Genomic DNA, 27420 nt, shown 5'->3' with positions numbered 1-27420 from the left:
AACATCCCTGTAAGACCCAAGTTTTTAAGCTTATGCTAAGTGAATAAAATCTTATTCACGATTAGGGTTGATGTGTTGTGAAGGGAAACCTGAACTAGAGTTTACCAAATGAAATAAATATATGAAGGAGAAAGTTCAGGAAAAGTCTGAGGATCGTACCGAAGTCGATAAAAGTTATAGCACGATCGTTATACGCTTAAACCTTGGTCAGAAACCCTAGTAAATAGCTAGTTTTCACTTATAGGCATGATGGAAGTTAATTCCAAAAATCTTCAGAGAAATGTTAGAACTTCTCTTTTTCCATATATCACAATCGTTTCGAGGCGAAACTCTAGGATCTACGAACGTCCGATTCCAATCATCGGAAGTTTGCCGAAAACGAAACCCTGGTATTTCAAAACCCTAGAATCACCCGACAATGAAGACTTTTTCTATTCAGAGCTTCAAATGAAGATTCTACTCGCGTACACCCATTTCTCTCAATGTTTCTAATCTTTCTTTAGAAGGAAGTTTTCTCATCCGACATCAATTGCAAAAAGTAGTTTTGCGGTATATTTTGAAGCAGACTGCGTTCAAGCCATTTTCTCACTTAAATGAACCCGATGCAAGTATCATCCTTTCTTGGATCGACACTTAGCTTAGATGCACAATATGACAACGTTATATTTATTCTAAATGTCTCAAAATTATTCTTTAGCTCAATTTTTACTCATTTCTTTGTCCATGGATCATTTTAATTTGCTCAAAGTGATCCAAATTTATATTTTATTATTTCATAAAGTTCCTCATAATTTTTAGGATAATGATATATCATTCTTATATTTTTCTCTTAACTTTATGAGCTAAATTCTACGGTATTTAAACCAATTTGTACCGTTAAATATTGTATTATAATGTATATATATATATATATATATATATATATATAACTCACGCACACCCTCCCTCACAATTCTAATCCTCACGTTCACTCTCTGTTTCTTTCCCTCATCACCGACTATACACACACAAAATGAATATACTAAATTATCTCCACTATTTCTTCTTGCTTTAAGTACTGAAGAAAACAATCAAACTTTTCTTTCAAACTCTTGTCACAAAATCAAATTCCATTCTCACTCTCTTTAACGTGTCTCTGTGGCAGCACCTACAAATTTCTCCATCAAATTTCTATTCCATATTACTTTCTCCTACCACTAGTGCAAGAGCCTTGTCTATTTAATTAAATCAAGAAGAATCAGATATCATCTTTTTCACAATTGAAGAAGAGGGGTCGTGAACAAGTAGGAATTGGAGATTTCGGCACCGTTCCGTCGTTTCTTGACCGATCGTCGCACTGATAGTTGCTACGCGTAGACCTCGAGGTACTGATGCTATTTCTTACTTCTGATCGTCTTTTCCATAGCTTTTCTCTATGTCTTTCTGTGCTCATAGTTTTGAGGTTTTTGCAAAACTATCCTGAATATTTCATTTTTGATTCTAAACATCTTCCTTGTGTGCCCAAGATCACTTCTGCCGGGTTAGATTTTCCGTTATGTCGCCGGAATTCCGCCGGAATCAATTTTAGCCTAAAATACCCATTTTTGGAGTTTTTGAAGTAAAGCTTCAACCTTTAGGCTGAAAACTATCGCCTTAGCTTAGTGCTAGTAGGATTAGTTGTCATAAACGTCGTTGGTGACGTCCCTGCAAAATTTGGTTTTTGGGATTTCAGTTTTGAAATTTCTAAGTTAAAAATCATGACCAAAATACCCCTGCGACAGTTTTTGATCCGATAATTTTTCCGAGTTCAGAATACCCTTAGTTACGGCTTATGAAAGCATAGGAACCAAGTTTGATCGAAGAAAAATCGAGTCCCACAATTACCAAAAGTGGCCGAGCCCTATAGGGGAGGAGGAGGAAAATTTCCTTTTCCGAAAACTTGTCTTTCGCGCTAGATTATCGTACCTTAGAGTATAGATTACTTCGAGTAACCTTAGTAAGTATCGATAACTTAGTTTTCGATAGATTCTGATAGTATTTCTGTGGTTTTGCTCTAAAGGTGATTTTGAGGAATTCCCAGAGGAGCAAGCCTTTGATTGTGAACAAGTGTTAGGAGATCGTCCTGGAGAATCTACAGGTGAGGGCTTCTCACTGAATCTCTAGTTAATGCTTAGGGTCGATGTTTCGACATTGTTTACTGTTTATGCACTGGAATTGTGTGTGATTGGAAAATGTTTTCTGAGGCTTCGGCTGACAATGTAGATGATGCATCTACTGAATGTTTTTGATGAGTGAATGACATGCTAAGTGCTAATTGGGTAATTTAGGATGTGTGGTGCATGCCTTATATGCTAGGTGCTATGTGGTTATTGCTTAAGATATTGACATATGACATGTTGATTGATTATGATGAGTTAATTCTGCTTTTGCACTATAATCTGAGTTTCTGAACGGTGAGAAAAGCGGGCAGGTCATGCCGATTTTATTTTGAGAGTTTTGAGAAAGCTTGAAAGGACGAATGAGATTCGGGCCTTGTTGTGGTGTTGTATGGATCGAGACATTCTCTGGAGTCATTTGGGGATTAGGAGATCCCGAGAACTTATAGGATTCGCGATAAGACTAAAAGGATAATTATTTTGTAAAGAAAACTCATAAGACATTAAACAACCTCTAAATCTTTAAGTAATGGTAATAATCTCGGAAGGAAGCTTTGGATGCAAATCATAGTTTTGGAAAACGAGAAGTGTCGTCGGATCCCAGCATTGAGAAAGTTGAGGGGCTTCGAGTATGTAGATGTTGTGGTGTTGTTGGAGCAGCGTTTGTTGTTGTGCTGTTGGAGCAGCTATTGTGGTTGTGCTGTTGGAGCAGCTATGTTGTTGGGTGTATCTTCGACTTTGCGGCGCGAATCCGTATGTCCAAACCCGACGGGTTGGGCCGATTCGGCAATAATTGTTGACACGCGCGAATCCGTATATTCAATCCGATGGATTGGATCGATTCGGCGGTAGTCACTCAGGCACGCGTGAGTCCGTATGTTCAATCAGAGGGATTGGATCGATTCAGCGATTGTCATTTTACCTCGCGTGAATCCGTATGTTCAATCCGAGGGATTGGATCGATTCAGCGACAACTTTTCGACACGCGCGAATCCGTATATTCAATCCGATGGATTGGATCGATTCGGCGGTAGTCACTCAGGCACGCGTGAGTCCGTATGTTCAATCAGAGGGATTGGATCGATTCAGCGATTGCCATTTTACCTCGCGTGAATCTGTATGTTCAATCCGAGGGATTGGATCGATTCAGCGACAAATTTTCGACACGCGCGGATCCGTATGTTCAATCCGATGGATTGGATCGATTCGGCGATAGTCATTGGACACGCGCAACGTCCGTATGTTCGACTCCTTTGAGTGAATCGACTTGGCGTTGTCATTTGTTGCGTGTGCGAGTCCGTATGTTCATCCCGATGGGTTGGATCGACTCGACATGCCTAATTGTGGGAGTTGCGTGTGCGAGTCCGTATGTTCAACCCAAGGGGTTGGATCGACTTGACATGCCTAATTGTTGGGCTATCCTGGGGATAAGTCCGGGAAACCGGTAGTTTCCGAGTATGTGATACTCTTTGCTTGTTGAGCAGTTGTGACCATCGGATTGAGATGAGTCGGATGATCCGAAGATCATCATGAGTTACTATGTTGATGTGAAGAAGTGTCTTTTGTCGCAGAATCGACTTTACCTTAGGGTAAGCTTTTAGAGACTTTAATTTACCTAGAACACGTGGCGATGTGTCGAGTGAGAGTCGGAGACGTTGTTTGACTAATCATCCTGCATTCATGCATACTGATTTAGTTGTCGAGTGTGATTGTTATTTGTTAATCCTATTTGGAACATGTTAATTGTTATTATTGCTGTTAAGTTCATTATGGAAAATGCAACCCTAGGATGTTATCCCTAGCTATAAGCCTAAGTGGCTATTCTCTTATCTATATCTATTGGTGCTATTATTTATGTAATTCTTTGGAGTTGACCCTCGCGTCTTCTGTGTGTGCTTTGGCGGACAAACGCCCTTTGTCAGATGTCTTTGGCGGACTGGTTCACGACGGTTCACCCTTCGGGGGAAACTAGAGTTGGGATGCTGGAACAGGAGCGCATCGCGATAGCGAGCGGAGGACGGATGGTGTACATAGACTAGGTCGTTCTGGATTTCGAATTCGGACGACGATCATGCCAGCATGTAGGATTGAGTGTTAGTGTGAGCTCCTCGAGATGGGATTAGTGTAGGAGTAGAGTCTTAGCTCTGAACATTATTTGTTTCATTCGGGACAGGGTAGTTTCCCACCTATAGCTTTTTGTGTGGTTTCTTTACGGGAATCACAGAGAGTTGGTTGGACTTAGGAGGTCTTGTTTCAGGCCGATGGGCCAGCTTATTCTCAGTTTTGAGGGATAGTGTTGCGGACACTTACCTTTAGATTTGGTTTGTACATTTTGCCTTCGGGCGCTACACTTTTCTTTCCGTCACTGGAGGTTACTCGTGACGAGGTTGTTACTTACAGCGGGGGCTGTTTATATATTGTATATTAACTCTATTACTTTTCGCTTTTGGGTTTTATTTAATTCAGTCTTGTCTTAGTTATTATCGAAAAAAAAATATTTCACGTTTTTCCGCATTAAGTTTACTTTTGGTTACTAAAGTGACGCCACCGAAATCGGGGTATTACATTGTGGTATCAGAGCTTGTCGAGTCTTTCGGGAGTCTTTGGGGAATAGGTCTTCTGTGCTAGGTTGTGTGACTCTGCAAAGAGTAAAAATTGATTGTCTGCCAAGCGATTTTTCGCTTAGAATTGATTGAAGTTATTGCTTAATCTTATTGTATAGTTATGGAAAAGCTATCTTATGATTAGTACTAACTGTTGGTTTAACTAAACCGAACGATGATAACCTTCTAACCATTCTTTCTCATTTCAGTATAATATGTTCCATTAATCGCGTAGCGTGTGCAAGCACACCTATCTTACTTATACTGTTTGAGCTTTGACCTTATAGTTATTACGCCTATGAATACCTTATTTGACCGTAGCTCGTATTTTAGCTATAGAAGTACACGAGGTTTAAGATAACACGTTAAGCCTAGAAAGTAGTCTTGTACCGATGCGTTTAACCAGAAGCTTGAAGCTAAAGAATGAATCTTAGAGAGATTTCGTATGGATAGTATACGTATGATGTCGAGAGTGTGTAGTTCCGTAGCGACATTATTGAGGATTTAATATCAAGATATTTGTGACTATTGGATGATAGGAACTCATTGACTGATCCAGTAGGTTTTTCTAGATTTCCACCTTCGATGTATTAGGCCTGATCAACTTAATATTGAGGGGGTGATATTCGGAATCACAGCTGGCTATGGACTTTGATAGAAGGATTGGTAAGATTAACTTGAGTTGATCGAAGATTAGTTGAGTTTGGGAGGAAAAAGTTCTCATTAAGTATTTGTTTTCCTTGCGAAGGAGTTGTAGTTTTAAGAGATGAATATTCTATCAGGAAATGTTGAAGAGTTACAGAGCATCAGAGATCCAAACTTGGAAAGGTTTAGGTTTTAAGTCTATTAATTCTTGTCATAAGTGTGTAGGACTTGAAGTTTGTCATAATTTGATTGGGAGATTAAGAAGTTTATCGACGAGATGGTAAACAAGTTACAAGAAGGAAAGTGTTAGTATTAAGATGAATACTTGAAGTTGTCATATTTGGACAAGCTACTCAGAGTCTAATAGTGAATGGAACTTTGTTATGGATTTCGGTGATGCATGCTAGAGTTAGCAAGTGAATTTTGCTCAGTTGAATAAGAATCCTATGATTAAGATTGACTTGGGGAGTTGAAATTCATGTATGAGTAAGGGATGTAGTGGTGATAGCAGTTACGATAGTAGTTAAACCTCAGAAGGTTGGAGGATCGGATGACGAAATGACTAGTTAAGTCCCTTGAGGTATAGTTATGATTTGATCTTCTAGAGGATAAATCTCGATTTATGCGAAGTGTTAGGGATTTCAGTAAGTCTGAGTTGGTTTGAGTGAGGAAGGTTTTGAGGACGAAGACGATAATAATGAATTGTTAGATATTAAGATGAAGGTTAGCTTATAAGTTGTTGATAAGTTAATGTTAAAGGGGATGAGTCTTGTGATGCACAAGGTATTAAGACTCAAGTTGAGCATTCACTCCGGAGCATAGAGATGTACCGAGTTTCTAAACAACATTTTGGACGAACAAAAGCAAAGAAATAAGTGGTAAAGGCTGTGCGATTGCACGAATGCCAACAAATATTATTTCCAACGGAGACCCGATGCAAGTGGTCGAACCGGACAACATAGAATTGAAAGATGATATGTCTGTTGAGACGCCGGCGGTCAACATTGGGACTAGAAGAGTGAAACAATCGAAGGGAAAGCAGAGTGCTTTAGAGAAAGTCATTTGGAAACAAAGACACAGACGGTGCCATATGGGAGTTAGAGGAAAAGATCAAGGAACACGATCCAGAACTTTTTACTGATCCTTAAGTTTCGAGGACGAAACTTTCTTTTTGGAGGGTAGTAATGTAAGACCCAAGTTTTTAAGCTTATGCTAAGTGAATAAAATCTTATTCACGATTAGGGTTGATGTGTTGTGAAGGGAAACCTGAACTAGAGTTTACCAAATGAAATAAATATATGAAGGAGAAAGTTCAGGAAAAGTCTGAGGATCGTACCGAAGTCGATAAAAGTTATAGCACGATCGTTATACGCTTAAACCTAGGTCAGAAACCCTAGTAAATAGCTAGTTTTCACTTATAGGCATGATGGAAGTTAATTCCAAAAATCTTCAGAGAAATGTTAGAACTTCTCTTTTTCCATATATCACAATCGTTTCGAGGCGAAACTCTAGGATCTACGAACGTCCGATTCCAATCATCGGAAGTTTGCCGAAAACGAAACCCTGGTATTTCAAAACCCTAGAATCACCCGACAATGAAGACTTTTTCTATTCAGAGCTTCAAATGAAGATTCTACTCGCGTACACCCATTTCTCTCGATGTTTCTAATCTTTCTTCAGAAGGAAGTTTTCTCATCCGACATCAATTGCAAAAAGTAGTTTTGCGGTATATTTTGAAGCAGACTGCGTTCAAGCCATTTTCTCACTTAAATGAACCCGATGCAAGTATCATCCTTTCTTGGATCGACACTTAGCTTAGATGCACAATATGACAACGTTATATTTATTCTAAATGTCTCAAAATTATTCTTTAGCTCAATTTTTACTCATTTCTTTGTCCATGGATCATTTTAATTTGCTCAAAGTGATCCAAATTTATATTTTATTATTTCATAAAGTTCCTCATAATTTTTAAGATAATGATATATCATTCTTATATTTTTCTCTTAACTTTATGAGCTAAATTCTACGGTATTTAAACCAATTTGTACCGTTAAATATTGTATTATAATGTATATATATATATATATATATAACTCACGCACACCCTCCCTCACAATTCTAATCCTCACGTTCACTCTCTGTTTCTTTCCCTCATCACCGACTATACACACACAAAATGAATATACTAAATTATCTCCACTATTTCTTCTTGCTTTAAGTACTGAAGAAAACAATCAAACTTTTCTTTCAAACTCTTGTCACAAAATCAAATTCCATTCTCACTCTCTTTAACGTGTCTCTGTGGCAGCACCTACAAATTTCTCCATCAAATTTCTATTCCATATTACTTTCTCCTACCACTAGTGCAAGAGCCTTGTCTATTTAATTAAATCAAGAAGAATCAGATATCATCTTTTTCACAATTGAAGAAGAGGGGTCGTGAACAAGTAGGAAGTGGAGATTTCGGCACCGTTCCGTCGTTTCTTGACCGATCGTCGCACTGATAGTTGCTACGCGTAGACCTCGAGGTACTGATGCTATTTCTTACTTCTGATCGTCTTTTCCATAGCTTTTCTCTATGTCTTTCTGTGCTCATAGTTTTGAGGTTTTTGCAAAACTATCCTGAATATTTCATTTTTGATTCTAAACATCTTCCTTGTGTGCCCAAGATCACTTCTGCCGGGTTAGATTTTCCGTTATGTCGCCGGAATTCCGCCGGAATCAATTTTAGCCTAAAATACCCATTTTTGGAGTTTTTGAAGTAAAGCTTCAACCTTTAGGCTGAAAACTATCGCCTTAGCTTAGTGCTAGTAGGATTAGTTGTCATAAACGTCGTTGGTGACGTCCCTGCAAAATTTGGTTTTTGGGATTTCAGTTTTGAAATTTCTAAGTTAAAAATCATGACCAAAATACCCCTGCGACAGTTTTTGATCCGATAATTTTTCCGAGTTCAGAATACCCTTAGTTACGGCTTATGAAAGCATAGGAACCAAGTTTGATCGAAGAAAAATCGAGCCCCACAATTACCAAAAGTGGCCGAGCCCTATAGGGGAGGAGGAGGAAAATTTCCTTTTCCGAAAACTTGTCTTTCGCGCTAGATTATCGTACCTTAGAGTATAGATTACTTCGAGTAACCTTAGTAAGTATCGATAACTTAGTTTTCGATAGATTCTGATAGTATTTCTGTGGTTTTGCTCTAAAGGTGATTTTGAGGAATTCCCAGAGGAGCAAGCCTTTGATTGTGAACAAGTGTTAGGAGATCGTCCTGGAGAATCTACAGGTGAGGGCTTCTCACTGAATCTCTAGTTAATGCTTAGGGTCGATGTTTCGACATTGTTTACTGTTTATGCACTGGAATTGTGTGTGATTGGAAAATGTTTTCTGAGGCTTCGGCTGACAATGTAGATGATGCATCTACTGAATGTTTTTGATGAGTGAATGACATGCTAAGTGCTAATTGGGTAATTTAGGATGTGTGGTGCATGCCTTATATGCTAGGTGCTATGTGGTTATTGCTTAAGATATTGACATATGACATGTTGATTGATTATGATGAGTTAATTCTGCTTTTGCACTATAATCTGAGTTTCTGAACGGTGAGAAAAGCGGGCAGGTCATGCCGATTTTATTTTGAGAGTTTTGAGAAAGCTTGAAAGGACGAATGAGATTCGGGCCTTGTTGTGGTGTTGTATGGATCGAGACATTCTCTGGAGTCATTTGGGGATTAGGAGATCCCGAGAACTTATAGGATTCGCGATAAGACTAAAAGGATAATTATTTTGTAAAGAAAACTCATAAGACATTAAACAACCTCTAAATCTTTAAGTAATGGTAATAATCTCGGAAGGAAGCTTTGGATGCAAATCATAGTTTTGGAAAACGAGAAGTGTCGTCGGATCCCAGCATTGAGAAAGTTGAGGGGCTTCGAGTATGTAGATGTTGTGGTGCTGTTGGAGCAGCGTTTGTTGTTGTGCTGTTGGAGCAGCTATTGTGGTTGTGCTGTTGGAGCAGCTATGTTGTTGGGTGTATCTTCGACTTTGCGGCGCGAATCCGTATGTCCAAACCCGACGGGTTGGGCCGATTCGGCAATAATTGTTGACACGCGCGAATCCGTATATTCAATCCGATGGATTGGATAGATTCGGCGGTAGTCACTCAGGCACGCGTGAGTCCGTATGTTCAATCAGAGGGATTGGATCGATTCAGCGATTGCCATTTTACCTCGCGTGAATCCGTATGTTCAATCCGAGGGATTGGATCGATTCAGCGACAACTTTTCGACACGCGCGAATCCGTATATTCAATCCGATGGATTGGATCGATTCGGCGGTAGTCACTCAGGCACGCGTGAGTCCGTATGTTCAATCAGAGGGATTGGATCGATTCAGCGATTGCCATTTTACCTCGCGTGAATCTGTATGTTCAATCCGAGGGATTGGATCGATTCAGCGACAACTTTTCGACACGCACGGATCCGTATGTTCAATCCGATGGATTGGATCGATTCGGCGATAGTCATTGGACACGCGCAACGTCCGTATGTTCGACTCCTTTGAGTGAATCGACTTGGCGTTGTCATTTGTTGCGTGTGCGAGTCCGTATGTTCATCCCGATGGGTTGGATCGACTCGACATGCCTAATTGTGGGAGTTGCGTGTGCGAGTCCGTATGTTCAACCCAAGGGGTTGGATCGACTTGACATGCCTAATTGTTGGGCTATCCTGGGGATAAGTCCGGGAAACCGGTAGTTTCCGAGTATGTGATACTCTTTGCTTGTTGAGCAGTTGTGACCATCGGATTGAGATGAGTCGGATGATCCGGAGATCATCATGAGTTACTATGTTGATGTGAAGAAGTGTCTTTTGTCGCAGAATCGACTTTACCTTAGGGTAAGCTTTTAGAGACTTTAATTTATCTAGAACACGTGGCGACGTGTCGAGTGAGAGTCGGAGACGTTGTTTGACTAATCATCCTGCATTCATGCATACTGATTTAGTTGTCGAGTGTGATTGTTATTTGTTAATCCTATTTGGAACATGTTAATTGTTATTATTGCTGTTAAGTTCATTATGGAAAATGCAACCCTAGGATGTTATCCCTAGCTATAAGCCTAAGTGGCTATTCTCTTATCTATATCTATTGGTGCTATTATTTATGTAATTCTTTGGAGTTGACCCTCGCGTCTTCTGTGTGTGCTTTGGCGGACAAACGCCATTTGTCAGATGTCTTTGGCGGACTGGTTCACGACGGTTCACCCTTCGGGGGAAACTAGAGTTGGGATGCTGGAACAGGAGCGCATCGCGATAGCGAGCGGAGGACGGATGGTGTACATAGACTAGGTCGTTCTGGATTTCGAATTCGGACGACGATCATGCCAGCATGTAGGATTGAGTGTTAGTGTGAGCTCCTCGAGATGGGATTAGTGTAGGAGTAGAGTCTTAGCTCTGAACATTATTTGTTTCATTCGGGACAGGGTAGTTTCCCACCTATAGCTTTTTGTGTGGTTTCTTTACGGGAATCACAGAGAGTTGGTTGGACTTAGGAGGTCTTGTTTCAGGCCGATGGGCCAGCTTATTCTCAGTTTTGAGGGATAGTGTTGCGGACACTTACCTTTAGATTTGGTTTGTACATTTTGCCTTCGGGCGCTACACTTTTCTTTCCGTCACTGGAGGTTACTCGTGACGAGGTTGTTACTTACAGCGGGGGCTGTTTATATATTGTATATTAGCTCTATTACTTTTCGCTTTTGGGTTTTATTTAATTCAGTCTTGTCTTAGTTATTATCGAAAAAAAAATATTTCACGTTTTTCCGCATTAAGTTTACTTTTGGTTACTAAAGTGACGCCACCGAAATCGGGGTGTTACAATCCCATTATCTGCCATGGCGTCAAGGGCGTTAATTTGATGGACCAGCAATTCTCTCCTACTCTTTAAGTGCCCAAAAACATCTTTGTTCCACTGTTTCATATTCATCCGGAGCCCCTTCAATTTTTCTTTCAGGACGAAAGCTCCCCAACCTCTGATACGCAAATCAGACCACGATTTTTCAACTACTGCAGGCAGTGAAGAGTTAGACAACCAACAATTCAACACTCGGAATGGTTTCGGACCCCAATCCTCAGTCGAATGTCACAATAGTAACGGACAATGGTCGGAAATGTCACGGTCCAGAACAAGATGAGAGCAGTTAGGCCAGAACTCACACCAATGACTGGAGACCAGAAACCTGTCAATCTTGCTAGAGGATAAATTATTGGGCCTATGGCAGGTGAAGTGTTTACCTGCAAGTGGGATATTAGTCAACTCCATGTCAGAAATAAAGGAATTAAATTCATACATATCTCGCCTTTGCGAACTGGAGATTCCAGCAACACCTCTTCGCTCTTCCTCGCTCCTAACTGAATTAAAGTCCCCAGCCAAACACCAAGCTAAAATCGGACAGCTTCCCTTCCAGTTCTTCAATGGTTCCCACATTATCAATTTCTGGTCCAAACTGCAGGCAGAGTATATATTCACCACCACACACTTCTGATTGGTATTCCCCCAAGACCCAACAAGGCCTAGGAAGCCTGAACCCTGCACAAATCATCTAAGACAAATGTATTTAATGTCCAGATACATAACAATCCGCCGGCGGCATTAACTGCTGGAACAGCACACCGTTCGAACTCCGAATCTCCCCATAATTGAGCACAAACATGTCTATCCACCAAATGGGATTTAGTTTTTTGGATACACACCATTTCCACCTGATGACTACAAATAATTTCCCTAATTACCTGCGTTTTTACTCAATCCCCCAGCCCTCTAATATTGAATGAAAGGATCTTCATTGATTATGGGTAACATCCCCACCATAATCACGCCGTGCCGCAGCCTCAACATTTGCTTCATCTCTACTCTGAAGTTCCCTCAACTTGCTAATGACTTCATCATCTCTTCCTGGGAATGAGGCTCCACATTTTTTCCCCAGTTCCCAAATCAATTCAGCCTGATCTGTGCGACCCTCCAGCCATAAAGTCTTTCTGAAATCGTTGAACTCAGGCCCAAAACTAGAACCACGAAGCTCATGTGATCTTTGCATCCTCAAAACCCTCCTCTGCATAGAACTAGCACTCTGAGAAACTGAAGTTGTTTGCAGTGGCTCCACTGAAGATCGCGGCCTCACCCTCCTTGTCAGCGCATCAAATTGATTTCTCAGCTCAACATTAGCCACAACTTCCTTGGTTCTTGAATTCAGATCAATCGATCCCTCACAAAACTGCTGGCGTCCTCCGCCCTGGGTCTCGTTAGCGGGCATGGAGACAACATTTTGGTTTCCATTAATGGCCTCTATGCTAACATCTCTGTTCTCGACTTGGGGATATGGATTCCCCATATCTGTAGGATTCACCTTTCCTTGATACGGAAGGGAATGAAGTTCTGGTGCAAGAATTTGGGTCAGGTTTTGGTCAAGGTCTCCTGCTCCTACTGGGCCCAAAGGGATGGAGTGTTGGATCATAGTGCGGCCCAAAACACCAATGTTCTCATTAAGTGGGGAAAAATTCTCTCCATTATCGTTAATTGCAGCAGGTTCAAATTAGATGCCCCACTAGCTTCTGGCCCCACTACCGACTCAGCAACAGAATGATTTGACAATTCTGGTCCAACGCAATCATTGACTGCAGCTAAAGGTGAAGTAATGCATGTGATATATGAGGTTATAATGAGAATTTTAATTTTAGAACTTTTATGTTATTTTGGGGAAATAAATTAAGCTTTCTAATAAAAAAGAACTCTTATGTTATTTTTTAAAATAATTTCATGCAGCTTAACAATTTATTATTTACCATTTGCAATACAGCATACAGCATGAATACATCCCATTGACTGAGGAAAAAACAATTCCTTCGAGAAATCAAAGAGCTTGAGGGGACAGGGGAGAAGGTTATTGCTACTGCATGCTTTTGATTTCATTTACTATATTGTACTTAAATCTAAACATGAGGTTTCTTTTCTCGCCATGGATCATCTTTACAGTATGAAAATTTAATAGCGATCATACGTTGTGTAGGGAATAAAAAATATTAATATATATATAATCTATATTTATTTATTTAATTTTAAATTATAAGAGTCACGGAGGCTTGTTTCAATAATAAGGTTGTGGACCCTGCAGCCGCGATGAACGTGGCGTGGCCATAACGGCGCACTTGCAATGGGTGGAAGCAATTCTTTTGTTGACTAGGTATTTCAAAAGTTCAAGCATATTTTACATGTGCTCATTATTCATAATAAAAGTCACCGTCCAACTAGATTGTATCACTGGTGTTTAGGGTAATGTTGCCCTCTAATTAAATGTTTGTCGCCCAACATTTATCTCTCACTATTTTTTTTTTCACAAAATCATTGCCTATAAATACCAAGCTAATTTAGCATCAGGCGGAGACACACATATGAGGAACATTTCCTCTCCTCTACTTTTTTGGCATATTGAGAAATCGATCTCGCTAGTTTTGTGACCCGGTTTATCACTGGAAGAGGTTATTTAATTTTGGGGGAGAGTTTGAGATAACACTCAGATAAAACTCTTGAGGACAGTAAATCTAATTCACGACTCAGTCCACAATCTTTCACATTCGCTGCTCTATTCGATATTGTTCGTGTTCGCGTTCAAGGTGACAACAATGCACATCGGGTGTAGGACAATAGCAAGAAGAGATGGCAGGTACCTTCAAAAGGCTTCCTCAAACTTAACGTTGATGCGGGTTGATCGAGGTAGTCTGCTACAAGTTTTGGCTTGATCATTAGATCCAATGCAACAGATCTTTGGTATGCAACATCTCACTTGGAGGAGTTTTGCTTATGTCCCCTCTTGACTGAGGCAGTCTTAATTTGCGCGTCTAGCAAATTTATGTAATTCTTGTTGCTCAACTTTTCTTAAATTCTTTTAATTATCAGGAATCATAGTCATTTCCTATGCTAGTACTAAGGAATAATTTTGGCTTGATGTGTGATTGACAACACCTTTGAATTTTAGTCATTTTATGGATCCTTAAGATTTGTTCGGGGTGGTTGCCAGTTTTAAATTTTTGGTTTTCAAATGCAAATTTGAAAATAAAACGTGTTCGGCAAAAATGAGCTTGAGTGAATTTTTATTGAATTTCAAAACTGTTTTAGCATGTTTTTTAAAACCACAAAATATGATTTTGTGCTTATGGTTTTTAGTTTCAATAATATCTAACTTCATCACTATCACCACCCCGACATTAACACCACCACATCGCTGCCACCACCGCTACCAAAACCACCTTCATTGCCACAACAACCAGCTTCATTGCCACCACAACCACCTTCACCGCCACCACTATTGTTGCCACCTCCACTGCCACCACTATTGTCGCCACCTCCACCGCCATCACCTCCGCATGCATCCTCCATTTGTGCCATCGCTGCCACCATCACCTCCACCGTCGCCACCACTACTATGCTTGCACTTCTGCCAATACCCTCCAACACCACCACTTCCACCTCCATCACCATTGGTGAATCCACTTCAACCACCACCTCCACCACCACAACTATCTGCCACCACCATCATCATCACGACCACCAGGTAACACCCCCTCCACCACCGCAACTTCATCGCCACCACAATCACTCCACCGTCACAACCACCGCCACCGGCATTGGCTCCACCACTCGCGTTGGCACCACCACTTGAACTACCACCTCCATCGGTGTCACCACTCTGAACACGGCTACTGCCACCACCTTCACCTCCACCATTGTCGCTGCCACCACCACCACTGTCATCGTCATTAGGTAACATCGAAACTCTACCACCGTTGTTATCTGGCCTCTATCACTAATTGTTGTGAATTCACAAAGTTGATAATTATTGTGACTGTCGTGAAGTTACAAAGTGGACAATAAGTTTTTTAAAACTCAAAATAACAAAAAATAAAACCTAAATTTGTAAAACTGAAAGCTAGTTTTGATTTTTAAATTTTTTAAAACATAAAATCAAAAATCACCCCGAACAGAGCCTATGGTTTGCTGATTAATGTGGTTGCTGTGTTGGGGGAGACAGGGGAGCCCATGGGCCGAGGAGCAAGACACCAAGAGATCTTGGACACCACATCTTAACCCAAAACCTTAAGGCATTAGGTTTATGGGTCACATCTCTTATAAAGTCTTCTCCTCATCCAAACTTAACCAATGTGGGACTCCAACTCCGCACTTGAATTCTCAACGATCTCATCCTCAAGTGCGAGTCACCTCCACATTATCATGGCCCCCCTCCGCGGAAGCATATCCACCCTTGCACCGCCTTTCGCTTCACCGCGTCAACGGAACCCGCCGCCTAGCCATACCGCTAGGAAGACTTTCGACACAAGGAGCTGTAACCATCGCTACACCAACCATCGGCTCTGATACCACTTGTTGGGGGAGACGGGGAAACCTATGAGTCGAGGAGCAAGACACCAAGAGATCTTGGACACCACATCTTAACCCAAAACCTTAAGACATTAGGTTTATGGGTCACATCTCTTATAAAGTCTTCTCCTCACCCAAACTTAACCAATGTGGGACTCCAACTCCGCACTTGAATTCTCAACATGCTGGACATTTGATTTGGGCAATTATATAGTCCATTAAATTAATTGTGTAGTTTTTTTTTTTGATAAGCAATTAATTGTGTAGTTTATGTGAATCTGAGATTTCTCCAAAACATTTGAATAAGTGTTTGTAAATTTTTTGGTTCATTTGGCTTGCTCATAAATGATGATAATTGCTATAACTCAAATCCATGCTCATGAGATTTATAAGCATTCGTGGATGGTGATATATGCTGCAAACAATCTTAAGTGGATTTAATTATCTTTATATGAGGGTCGGAGAAATTATCGTTTTCTTGTTTATAAGAATGTTTGTAAACTGGTTATTGGCTAATAACCGTGTCAGACATGTTTTTTTTCCTATATTTTTTTTCCTATAAACATTTAAGAGATCTTCAAGAGGAGGAGGGTATATAACATGAAGTGTCCTTCACATACTCTTCTTCGGTAGATGAAAAGAAAACAGAAAATAGGAAAATATAATGAATGCAATAGTGTTAAGAGCCCGTTTGATAGACAAAATAAACAGACAAATAAGATTACTGTTGTAATCCTATACTGCTGTAATATATTGTTTGTTGCGTCAGCAGGATAGGATAAACCCTATCTTGTCTCTTATCATATCTTGTCTATCATGTGTAAAAGTTATCTTGAGGGGGGAGTTAGGATAGAAATTATCCTGACAGGATATAATACCAGTGTTTTATTTGTTTATTATCATAACCCAAAATTTTGATTTTAATAGAATATTAATTTTATGGCTTATTAGCACTTTTGATCCCCCATGAAAGTGATATGTGTCATTGGGATCCCTAAGCTTTAAAATCCCATTTTGCCTCCCTGACGGCTGACGTTAACCTCGGTTAACAATTTTGGTCTCCGGACAGTTTTCCGTAAAAATCTAACGTTTCTAAGGATAAATATGTAATTTAACCATAAAAATTAATTAAAAAAAACACATAAGAACCCAGAAAATTCATCATGTTCATCTTTTTCATTTTCTCTACCATTAAACCTCAACCCAGAAAAATTAAAAACCTAAGGATCCATTACCTTCCATCTTTCTTCATCTTCCCAAATTCATCATCTCCAAGCTTCAGCAAGAACACCATAACCCCCAAACCCATAACCACCGTTGAAAACCCCGTTCAGAAAATACCCACCATCCCCAAACCCATATCCACGGTTGTTCACAGATCGAAGAAAAGGAGAAGGATGGTGGAGAAGTCGCAGATCATAATAGTGGGTTATGGGTCTCGCAGATCTGAGGATGGTGGAGAAGTCACAGATCTGAGCATGGGAGGGAGAAGGTTCTGGAAATTGTGGTGTAGATACAGGACATGCTCTGGAAACTGGCAGAGAAGGGTTTTTGAGCAAAGGTAACCAATTCTAAGTGTCTAGGCCTTGGCTTGCCATTCAAAAATTGTGCTACAAGATTGACAGAGAATGAGAGAAATTAATCATGGGTCGTGGGGTCATTGATTTGTGGTTGCAAAGTTGCAAATAATCAATTAACTTGGTCCAAAGTTTCCTAATTAACGAGCACATATATTATTTTTTTAAGGTATAACAGATTCAATGTGTCATTTATTGATGGTTTGGGGATTTTTGGGGTGGTTGTTTGCTAAGTGTATGATGAAGATTTTGAAGATAGAGCAAGAAGATGAAAAAATTTGGAAAAAAATTGAGGTTTGATATTTTTGAGTTTGAAGAACTTGGATTTTATGGAGAATACCTTTGGGGGTTTATGGTGTTCTTAGTGAAGCTTGGAGATGATGAATTTGGGAAGATGAAGAAAGAAGGAAGGTTGTGGAGTTTTTGGTTTTGAAGAACTTAGATTTTCTGGAAAAAAATTGAAGAAGATGAAGAGTATGATGAAGATGATTGAAGGATGTATGAAGAAGTGGATGAATTTTTCTACAAAACGTTAGTTTTTTGATGGAAAAGTGAGGAGGGACCAAAAGTGCTAACGGAGGTTAACGGCGGGGAGGAAAAATGAAAATTTTAAAGTTTAGGGACTCCAATGACACATATCGCTTTCATGGGGGACCAAAAGTGTAATAATGCCTAATTTTATTGCTTATCAATTACTCCCTCTGTTCCTTATTAACTGTCCACTTTGAAGAAAAAAATTTGTTCCTATATATCTGTCCACTTAGAGTTTCAAGAGAAAATTAAATGATGTTTTTCCAAGAAATGTCCTTGCAGGAACAATAAATGAGGAAAGATAATATACATTTTAAAGGGTGAAATAGGAAATCAAATAATATTTTTATGAAAAGTAACAAAATTAATTGCACTCCTTAATATGTGTGTTTCTTCTCTTTCTGGACAATTAAATAGGAACGGAGGGAGTACTAGTTGTTATTGTTAAGTTAAAATTATTTATTTACTAATATACTTAAAAAATAAACTGATTTATAAATGGTGAAAATATTGAATTTACTCATAAAATAATTAAATTTTATCACTAACTACTACTTAGTTACCATTATTTTTCATTATTTATATTATAATAAAAATACAGAAAATAATTCTTCACTAGCAATAAAATAGGCTACTCACATACATATAAAAATTAATTTTGTAATAGTAAATATAGACTAATTTACATTATCATATGGTATTATTTAAAATTATTCCTCTACTTATATAATTATATAATTAATAATTTAAATATAAATTATTTTTGAAAGATTAATATCTTTTAATAATTTTTTTTAAAATTTGATTAATTTTAATCATTGATCACTTACCCCTACTAAGTTAAAACCCGTTGGTTACATATATAAAATAATTTGGTAGTTATTAAAATCCCTCTCTCATCTAATTCCACCTCCCCCTTTTAGTTGCGTGAATTATGCACTTTCATGTGCGTGAACTTTGCACTTTCAAGTGCGTGTAAAAAAGGGAGGTGGAATTAGATGAGAGGGGAGTAACATTAATAATTACCTAATAATTTTAATTAAAATAGACACCCTTTGAAAAAATTAAAATAACCAAATTAATAAAAATTAATTTAATTTTAGTTAATATTAAAACATAAGCTAATTTATAAAAATGTAAAAAATTAAATTTCAAAAATAATCACTTAAAAAAAACTATTTAGAAAATTAAATTTTAAAAAATATTATGTATTTTTTATTTCAAAGGAAAATTTGATACAATTTTTATTGTTTGTATCATATCCTATCAATATTCTGTCCACATCAAACACATGATATGATAAGAGTCTATCTTGCTTTTATTACATCATGTCCTTATCCAATCATTTATCATATCCTGCTCTTATCCTATCCTTACCACCAAACGAGTCCTGAGTGCTTTTGCGCCTCATTATTAACGGGAAGAAGCTATTTCATATGCATTACTACTTTAATTGGGATTCTTTATAAAAAAAATTAAAAAAATTGAAAAAGCGCCCTATGAATCTTCGAAAGACTATCAAGCCTAACTAAAATATTTAAAAATGTGGGGTGTCTTGCTACGATAATGTTTCTAAATCTTAGAAAAAAAAAATAGGATTCAAATTTTTGATTGCATGTTCATCGGTGTTGTGTTTACATATTTTACTTTAGAAGAATGACATGCATGATTGCAATTCTATCAAAAAAACTACAAAGTTATTAGTTGATGAACTTTGAGCATATTTACGTTATGGACTAATCATATTACTCATTTTCAATGAAAGAAGTCTAATGACTGCTATCATAAATCTTAAGATGATTATGACAAAAAATTTGATAAGCAGATGATTATGACAATAATAATAAATGGAAATGAGGATTTGAGAAGGAATAAGAGGCAAAAGAATCAAACCTCTTTGAGAAGGAGTAAGAGGCAAAAACTACAAAGTTTCTTGTCTTTTTTGATGATATTTCTTCCAATGAGTTTTTGAAAGGCTATCAAGCCCAATTAAGATATTTAAAAATATGAAAAATAAATTCAATTTTAAATTTATAACTCAAGGATCAAAGACACACATTCAGGCTAAGAGAAAGCAACTCTCTGTCTCGTGGAACTCTAAAAAGACATATTTACATTTTTTTAATAAAACAATCTTAACGTACTGTTCTTTCTAATTTACTATTTGAATCAATACTACGAAGCTTAATCTACGATCACGTTAACATGGAACCCCTACATCTTCTCTGTCTCCCTGACGAACTCATCATTGAAATCTTATCTTGGCTTCCTGTAAAATCTCTCCTGCAATTCAGGGTGGTGTCCAAAACATGGAAATCTTTCATCTCTGATCCTCAGTTCGTAAAACTGCACCTTCTTCACCGGTTGTCTTTTCGAAATGCAGATTTTGAGCACACCAGCTTACTGATAAAATGCCACACCGATGATTTCGGTCGACCATACATCTCATCTCGCACTGTAAGTTCATTACTGGAAAGCCCATCCGCCATTGTAGCAAGCCGAAGTTGTATCTCCGGGTATGATTTCATTGGAACCTGCAATGGGTTGGTTTCTTTGAGGAAACTAAATTATGACGAATCAAATACAAACAACTTCTCCCAGGTCCGTTTTTGGAATCCAGCTACAAGGACAATGTCTCAAGATTCGCCACCTTCATGGTCCCCCCGCAATCTCCATCTTGGGTTTGGTTATGATTGTTCAAGTGACACCTACAAGGTGGTCGGAATGATCCCTGGCTTGACAATGGTGAATGTTTACAACATGGGTGATAATTGTTGGAGAACAATTCAAATTTCCCCTCATGCCCCTATGCATCTCCAAGGATCTGCAGTTTATGTGAGTAACACTCTTAATTGGTTAGCAGGCACTAATCCGTACTTCATTGTTTCGTTTGATTTGGAGAAAGAAGAGTGTGCACAACAACTGTCATTGCCTTATTGTCCTTGGCGCCGAAAAGAATTCGACCATTTTGGGTCAATTCTTGGGGTTTTGAGAGGATGCCTATGTATTTCTCAAAATAACAAGGAAACACATAGTTTTGTGGTATCGCAAATGAAGGAGTATGGAGTGAACGAGTCATGGACTCAATTGTTTAACATTATTGTCCATGAAAGAATTCTTCACTCGCCCTGTTTTGCTATGTGCATGTCTGAGAATGGTGATGTCCTGTTGTTTGCAGAGTCTGGTGTGTCCCAAGCAGTTCTCTATAACCAGAGAGATAATAAATTAGAAGACACGAAAATCGCTAACAACATCGTTGGTTCCTATGTCAGGAATTACATTGAAAGTTTGATTTCACCTTCTTAAAAGTAAATAAGTCCGGTACATTTTAATTATCACCACTAGACTTAATTCCTAAATTAGTCTCGTTTTCAAGTCTTCGTTGGGATAAATAAATACTGCTGAATAGGGATTTTTTAAATATTGCTTGTGATCTCATCAACTTTAAGGATTGGATCAATTTGTTCTTGTTTTATATTTTATTTGTTAGGTCTTGTGCTGAAAACAAGTGATTTTGACACCAACTTTTATCCTTTAATTCTAATTTAATCTAATGGTTGAGATAAAAAGTTACATGACCTTAGTAGTTTTCCAACGTGATGGTAACTGATAACACACTACACAGCATAGTTTCCAGACATGATATGAAAAACACAATAGTTACTATTTCTTCCCCATTACAGTGGCTATCTTGTTGTAAGCAAGCAAACTTTGCTGTTGTGGCTTCTTCTCCATCCCATGATGTACACTTGCACCTTCTCCATTTTCTAGGTTCAATTTTAGTTTTAGTGAGAATTTCCATCATAAGTTTTCTTCCATCATTACAAAAACAAAATAAAATAAACAATCTTTTGTTATTTAGATGAGAGGTTATTGTTCAACTAATAGGTGTTATTGACTTTCGTTCTTAATCTTTTCAAGTGAGGCTAAAAAAATTGTGGAATTCTGGAACTCAAATCTGTATCAAATTTTTATTGTGCATCACTTTCTATTATATAGTTTTATTTGTGGTTTTCTGTATATAATTCTTTGTTATGGTTGAGGTGGTGTTTTGGTAGGTAACCGCATCTTTTGAGGTTAGTTACACGATTGTTAGATTAGTTAGAGGGTTAGCCTTGTTGAGATAGGGAGTAAATATATTGGTATATGATAGATAGATTATATCTTTTTCTTATTTAGGTGATTGGTATATCCTTAACTTATGGGATTACTCTTTTATATATATATATATATATTGTACCTGCATGGTATAATCAATTAGAATATTTCATTCAAGTTGGTATCAGAGCCTATTCTAAATCTGTTTTTTGGTGGAGACATCCCATATTCCCATATTTGAGTTACCCTGCAGATGTCGAGTCTTACAAGTTCCACGCTCCTGATGTCCCTCCTTGGGCGTGAGGGGGTGTGTCAGAAGTCCTACATTTGCTAGAGATATGACACAGATAGCCTTTATAAAGGGTAGAGCAACCCTCAACTATTGAGCTAGCTTTTGGGTTGAATTAGGCCTCCAAAATTCTAATAATAAATAAGAGTGGGTTAGACCGTTAGAGAAGATTAGTCATCTTTAGGATCAGAAGAGTACCTGAGACTCTCGAATATCTTAGCAATCTTGTACATTTCTCTACTCAATAATATCAGGGTTCTATCAATTGGTATCAGAGCACCACTTTAGGTGCTGTGGAACCAAGAGTCTTGATGAAATGGGTGGGAATTTCATGAATTAAAAGTAACTGAAGAGCTTAAATGATAACAAAATTGATATGAACAAAACCTGTCCACTCTTTTTAGATTTCAGTAATAGAAAGATTTACAAGTATGACAATATGCACTCTTTATTTCAGGTCCATCACTTAACATGCTTCTTGCATCAGGTGAATATGATGCAGCCATCATATGTCTAAAGTGCCATAGTGAACATGCTGCATGAATTCTCTAGGAGTCTTCCTTCGACTGTGCAAGTCTATTGTACCGTTATGGATTCGGATTGGACCGAGTGTGCCTCCAAGTAAGATGAACGGTCTAAGAATGAAGTAAGGAGGCCCGAAAGGAAGACAACCAAGCATGTGGTGTAGTTTAGATTCATCCTCCATTTATCCCCAAGACTAGTCAAAGGAGTTAATTATTATTTCCCTGATTTCTTCCCCTATTAATGTAGCCTGATCAACTTAGTAATGTATCTTTGACTAGCGTTTGGGTTCACCAACTTTATAATGGGGAGCCAGTAATGTATAATGCATGTTCAACTTCTCACCATAATAAGACTCTAAATTTTTTGTTCATCCTTTCTTGCCTTAGAGTTTTTATTCCAGAACACTGGCGCCCACCGTGGGGCACGGTAAAATGATCCCCGCCTCCACAACCAAGAACTCACAAGAAATGTGAACGAAAGTCATGGATGGTGACTCTTCAAAGCTCTACGTTCTACCTTCTAAATGAGATAAGTATTGTTCATATATTGATAATATGCTCCTCCAAATTTCCATCACCATAAAGACCTTAGAAATTAAAGAATGGTAGTTTGTCTCCCAAACCGTAATAACTCTCATCATGAAATTTATATTGGCATCAACTTTTAATTTGTGTGAAACTTATTCCTTGTTTCATATACTCTATGATCAGTAAACCCGTTTTTATTAATAAAATCTTTGTAAATTATTACCATGGGAGAATTCCAATAGCTAGGTTGGGTGACAAGTTCACGTACGCCATCAACCTGTTTCTTGGATCTGGGACATTTTAACACCAGAATTCATTTATTCAATAGGCTACTAATCTCTGCAGGTTGATGTATCAAGATCCCTCATAGCACCACTTCACTACCATGGCGATTTGCGTCACCTGGGAGGGCGAACGTACTCAATCCATATTGTTTCACCAAGGGCATGCCATGAGACGCGCTGCAAGATGAACCTCCACCCACGCAGCGTACTTGCAGCTAGCGTAACGAATCAACGGGCAAATTTACTCATTCATCAGTTTTAGAAATTATTTTTTCTATATTTGTTAGGACATTTACCTGATTGCAAAACTTATTCTTATTATCATCTCTAACACTTTAAAAATTATCATTAATCAGTTATTGTCTCATAATTTCCTAAATTACAGTTATGGTATATCATTGATCATTGGGATTTTCCTAAATTGAAATCCATAAATTATGATTGTTAACGTAATGGTGGTTGACCATTTCTCTAAATGCTTCAGTTATCAATTACCGGCGGTGGCTGAGTGAATTATATTTATGACTACTTTTTTATGGTATACAATTTTTAGTGATTAATTATATATTGAATGATATTTATTTTATTTATTATTACTAATTGCTCATTAATGATATTCACTACCCTACTTTTAAGGCATATAATTAGAGGATTAATTCATTTTGCAACTGGTCTTTCGTGGACTCTACTCACTTCCTTCTTATAACAACATGATATCAACTTTTTAAATATGGTATTATACGCTTTTATTTGATCTCATTGAATTTAATTATTATGACTAATGAATAAGCAAGTCAATGTGTATTGGATACACGAGACTGTGAAAAACAATTTGCAGAGGCTGCAAGAATTGACGGAAAAATGTTGTGCTCGGTCGAACACTCAAACTATCACCAACAAGGTTGGCCTTCTTCGTAAGTTGCTGAGTTAAACAAAGAGCGCCTGGCTAGCTTGCCCCATCTATAAAAACTAGTCAGTCAAGCAAAATTCATTTACCCTCGTGCTGTGCGTTTTGGATCTCCGCCGACCCCGTGTCGCGCGTCGAGCCTCACCACTTGGCCCCGTGCCCGATGCGTTTACAACCTCCGCCGACCCCGTGTCGTGCGTCGAGCCTCACCACTTGGCCTTGTGCCCGGTGCGTTTATAACCTCCGTCGACCCCGTGTCTCGTGTCGAGCCTCACCACTTGGCCTTGTGCCCGATGCCTTTATAACCTCCGCCGATCCCATGTTGCGCGTCGACCCTCACCACTTGGCCCCGTGCCAGGTGCGTTTACAACCTCCGCCGACCCCGTGTCGCGCGTCGAGCCTCACCACTTGGCCCCGTGCCAGGTGCGTTTACAACCTCCGCCGACCCCGTGTCGCGCGTCGAGCCTCACCACTTGGCCCTGTGCCCGGTGCGTTTACAACCTCCGCCGACCCCGTGTTGCGCGTCGACCCTCACCACTTGGCCCCGTGCCAGGTGCATTTACAACCTCCGCCGACCCCGTGTCGGGCGTCGAGCCTCACCACTTCGCGCCATGCCCGGTGCATTTATAGCCTCGCCAACCCCGTGTCGCGCGCCGAGCCTCACCACTTAGCCCCGTGCCCGGTGCGTTAATAATCTCCGCCTCAAGTGTGTTCAATCTCCGCCGACTCAGGTCGTGTGTCGACCCTCACCATTTGGTCTCCCCATCAAATGTGTTAAATCTCCACCGACCTCGGTCGCGCTCGAGTCTCACCACCTGGCCTTGAGCTAGGCGAGTCGATCTTCGCCAACTCTGGTGCGTGCAAACTCTATCAGTCGCACATCGAGTCCTAGTACATGGACAAAGGGCTTACGATACCAGAGTTACGAGACCTCCAATAAACGAATGATCATCGTTAGAGGAGCGGACAACACGTAAAAGAGCCAAAACGAATCGCTTGACAAATGCTACACATTTATGGCCGGAGAAAGATAAGAAAAATCGTACAAAAGCAGCAATGCAAATTTCATTACAGAAAACCGACCACACAGTCTAAGGAATTAAAGAAGTCAAGGTCTCGAAACCAACAATCGGCTTAAAGGCTTTTGTGCCTAGTTCCTAGCCACAAGCCTTGGGGGGTTGTGTATCGTTATGGATTCGGATTGGACCGAGTGTGCCTCCAAGTAGGATGAACGGCCTAAGAATGAAGTAAGGAGGCCCGAAAGGAAGACAACCAAGCATGTGGTGTAGTTTAGATTCATCCTCCATTTATCCCCAAGACTAGTCAAAGGAGTTAATTATTATTTCCCTGATTTCCTCCCCTATTAATGTAGCCTGGTCAACTAAATAATGTATCTTTGACTAGCGTTTGGGTTCACCAACTATATAATGGGGAGCCAGTAATGTATAATGCATGTTCAACTTCTCACCAGAATAAGACTCTAAGTTTTTTGTTCATCCTTTCTTGCCTTAGAGTTTTTATTCCAGAACGTCTATGTATCATATTGTTCTGAGCAATGCATGGTAGTTGTTCAAATGATATTTATGTCAAGCTTTTAACTATTTGGAAATGTTATTTTAGGTCGTTTTCCTGGCCTGCTGAACTAAAGAAAGAATATGAATGTCGTCTGATCTGGGAGAGACCAAGCTACCCGTTGGCAAGGGGTAGGAGAAGGGATCTGGACGTGCTGAAGGGCTTCAAAGCTGGTGAGGTCCCGGGAGGGGCTCCTGCATGACACTCCGATGCTAAAGTCAGTAAGGGAAGTTGTGAGAATGGTGAGTTTGGAGAGAATACGTTACCTTGTAATGGAAGAGGTGTTCCCTTTATATAGTGGAGGTGGAATTAGGGTTGGAGCCATGCAATGTCATGCATGGCTCGTACGAGTGGTAGAGCCCTCCGTTGGATTGCCTGCGGTACCTGCCGAGGAACACTGATCCAACGGCTTGGGGGGCCCTACGGATTTGTGCCAGCCAACCTACCCCTAGGGTGGTTGGCCTAGGCCAGACCCTATGTGGTGGGCCCCGGGTTTTCGTCCTTACCCTTGGTGGTAGGGCCCATAAGCAGGGTGTTCCCAGGCTCCCTAAACCGTCCCTCGGTGGGGACATTCTGTGGGGTCCAGGCCCGTCCCTGGTGCCCTGTCCGTCCCTGACCAGGGTTCCCGGAACAGTAGCCCCCTAGCCCTGGTCCGCTGTTCCAGCGGAGCGAGGGTTAATATGTCCTATGCTCGTGGCGTTATGGAGATTCCCCGGATAGTAACTTAAGGGTAAAAATTTAAACCTTTATTCATTAAATGTGGGGGTCGTTCGGCCGTTACATTTAGTATCCTTAGAAAGGGGGCGTTACTCGCATGGCGTTGTAGCGGAGGTGAGCGGCTCCTAGATCTTTGTCGAGGCTTCTTCTCGCGGCTAGGAGGGGGGCCAGCTCGGCTTTGATTTCGTCCACAGCTCCCTTTTCTTCCCCTCCGAGTTCCGCGGTGGAGACTTCCAACCCCCAAATTAGCATGCTAATCTCCGAGCGGCGCCGGTGCAACTCCCACATTTCTTCCGCTAGCTCCAAGAAGGTTAGCAGTCCCGCCTTCAGTTGGGGGTCGGGGTCCTCTGCCAGAAGCCTGCTGACCAGGGATCTGACCCTATCGGCGGTGGTGGCCTGCGTCTGGTAAGAGTAGTACAAGTTGCAGTCTAGAGCCTCAGCCCTGAGTGCCTTCAGGAAAGCTTCCGTGGGGGTCATTTCGGTTTGAGGGGGGTGTGGAGTAAGCGAAGGGGGAGTGGTTACTATTTATATCCGAAACATTCCTGGAAGGTAACGCTCATTGGCCTTTTCCCAGGAGTTTCTCTAGGGA

General features: G+C 39.8%; 2 protein-coding genes and 2 long non-coding RNA genes across 5 annotated transcripts; 3 read left to right on the top strand and 1 right to left on the bottom strand.

Moving 5' to 3' along the window:
- The first annotated feature begins 508 nt into the window (after positions 1–508).
- On the top strand, positions 509–4556 carry LOC130720191 (uncharacterized). The gene is made up of 3 exons (XR_009012964.1): positions 509–1364; positions 2039–2116; positions 4058–4556. It is a non-coding gene; the product is annotated as an uncharacterized LOC130720191 (long non-coding RNA).
- A 2918-nt stretch (positions 4557–7474) lies between these two features.
- Positions 7475–11629, top strand: LOC130716798 (uncharacterized). Its single transcript, XR_009012170.1, has 3 exons — positions 7475–7914; positions 8589–8666; positions 10608–11629. It is a non-coding gene; the product is annotated as an uncharacterized LOC130716798 (long non-coding RNA).
- Positions 11630–14619: 2990 nt separating this feature from the next.
- Positions 14620–15196, bottom strand: LOC130719188 (uncharacterized). Its single transcript, XM_057569825.1, has 2 exons — positions 15031–15196; positions 14620–14945 (listed from the first exon to the last, which is right to left on the bottom strand). Exons 1-2 carry the CDS (start codon positions 15194–15196, stop codon positions 14620–14622), a joined length of 492 nt encoding a protein of 163 aa, XP_057425808.1.
- Positions 15197–20100: 4904 nt separating this feature from the next.
- LOC130716717 (F-box/kelch-repeat protein At3g23880-like) lies at positions 20101–23191 on the top strand. Of its 2 annotated transcripts, none has more exons than XM_057566729.1 (2): positions 20101–20747; positions 22787–23191. In XM_057566729.1, the coding sequence occupies exons 1-2, from the start codon at positions 20118–20120 to the stop codon at positions 22814–22816; spliced, it is 660 nt and encodes a 219-aa protein (XP_057422712.1). In that variant the 5' UTR covers positions 20101–20117; the 3' UTR covers positions 22817–23191. The 2 variants fall into 2 exon arrangements, with proteins under 2 accessions (XP_057422712.1, XP_057422711.1); XM_057566728.1 differs by having other exon boundaries at positions 22757–23191.
- The last annotated feature ends 4229 nt before the right edge of the window (positions 23192–27420 follow it).

Source organism: Lotus japonicus, chromosome 5, assembly GCF_012489685.1.
Source record: "Lotus japonicus ecotype B-129 chromosome 5, LjGifu_v1.2".
NCBI lineage: Eukaryota > Viridiplantae > Streptophyta > Magnoliopsida > Fabales > Fabaceae > Lotus > Lotus japonicus.
This window is presented reverse-complemented; position numbering and strand designations above follow the sequence as displayed.

Bases quoted from the DNA above. Each gene is read 5' to 3' on its own strand.
- LOC130719188 (XM_057569825.1), bottom strand. From the start codon at position 15,196: ATGTTACCTAATGACGATGACAGTGGTGGTGGTGGCAGCGACAATGGT. The intron at 14,946-15,030 runs GTGGAGTGATTG...GGTGGCAGATAG, and splicing joins CGGTGGCGGTGGTTGTGACG to TTGTGGTGGTGGAGGTGGTG.
- LOC130716717 (XM_057566728.1), top strand. From the start codon at position 20,118: ATGGAACCCCTACATCTTCTCTGTCTCCCTGACGAACTCATCATTGAA. The intron at 20,748-22,756 runs GTGAGTAACACT...TCTTTATTTCAG, and splicing joins TCCAAGGATCTGCAGTTTAT to GTCCATCACTTAACATGCTT.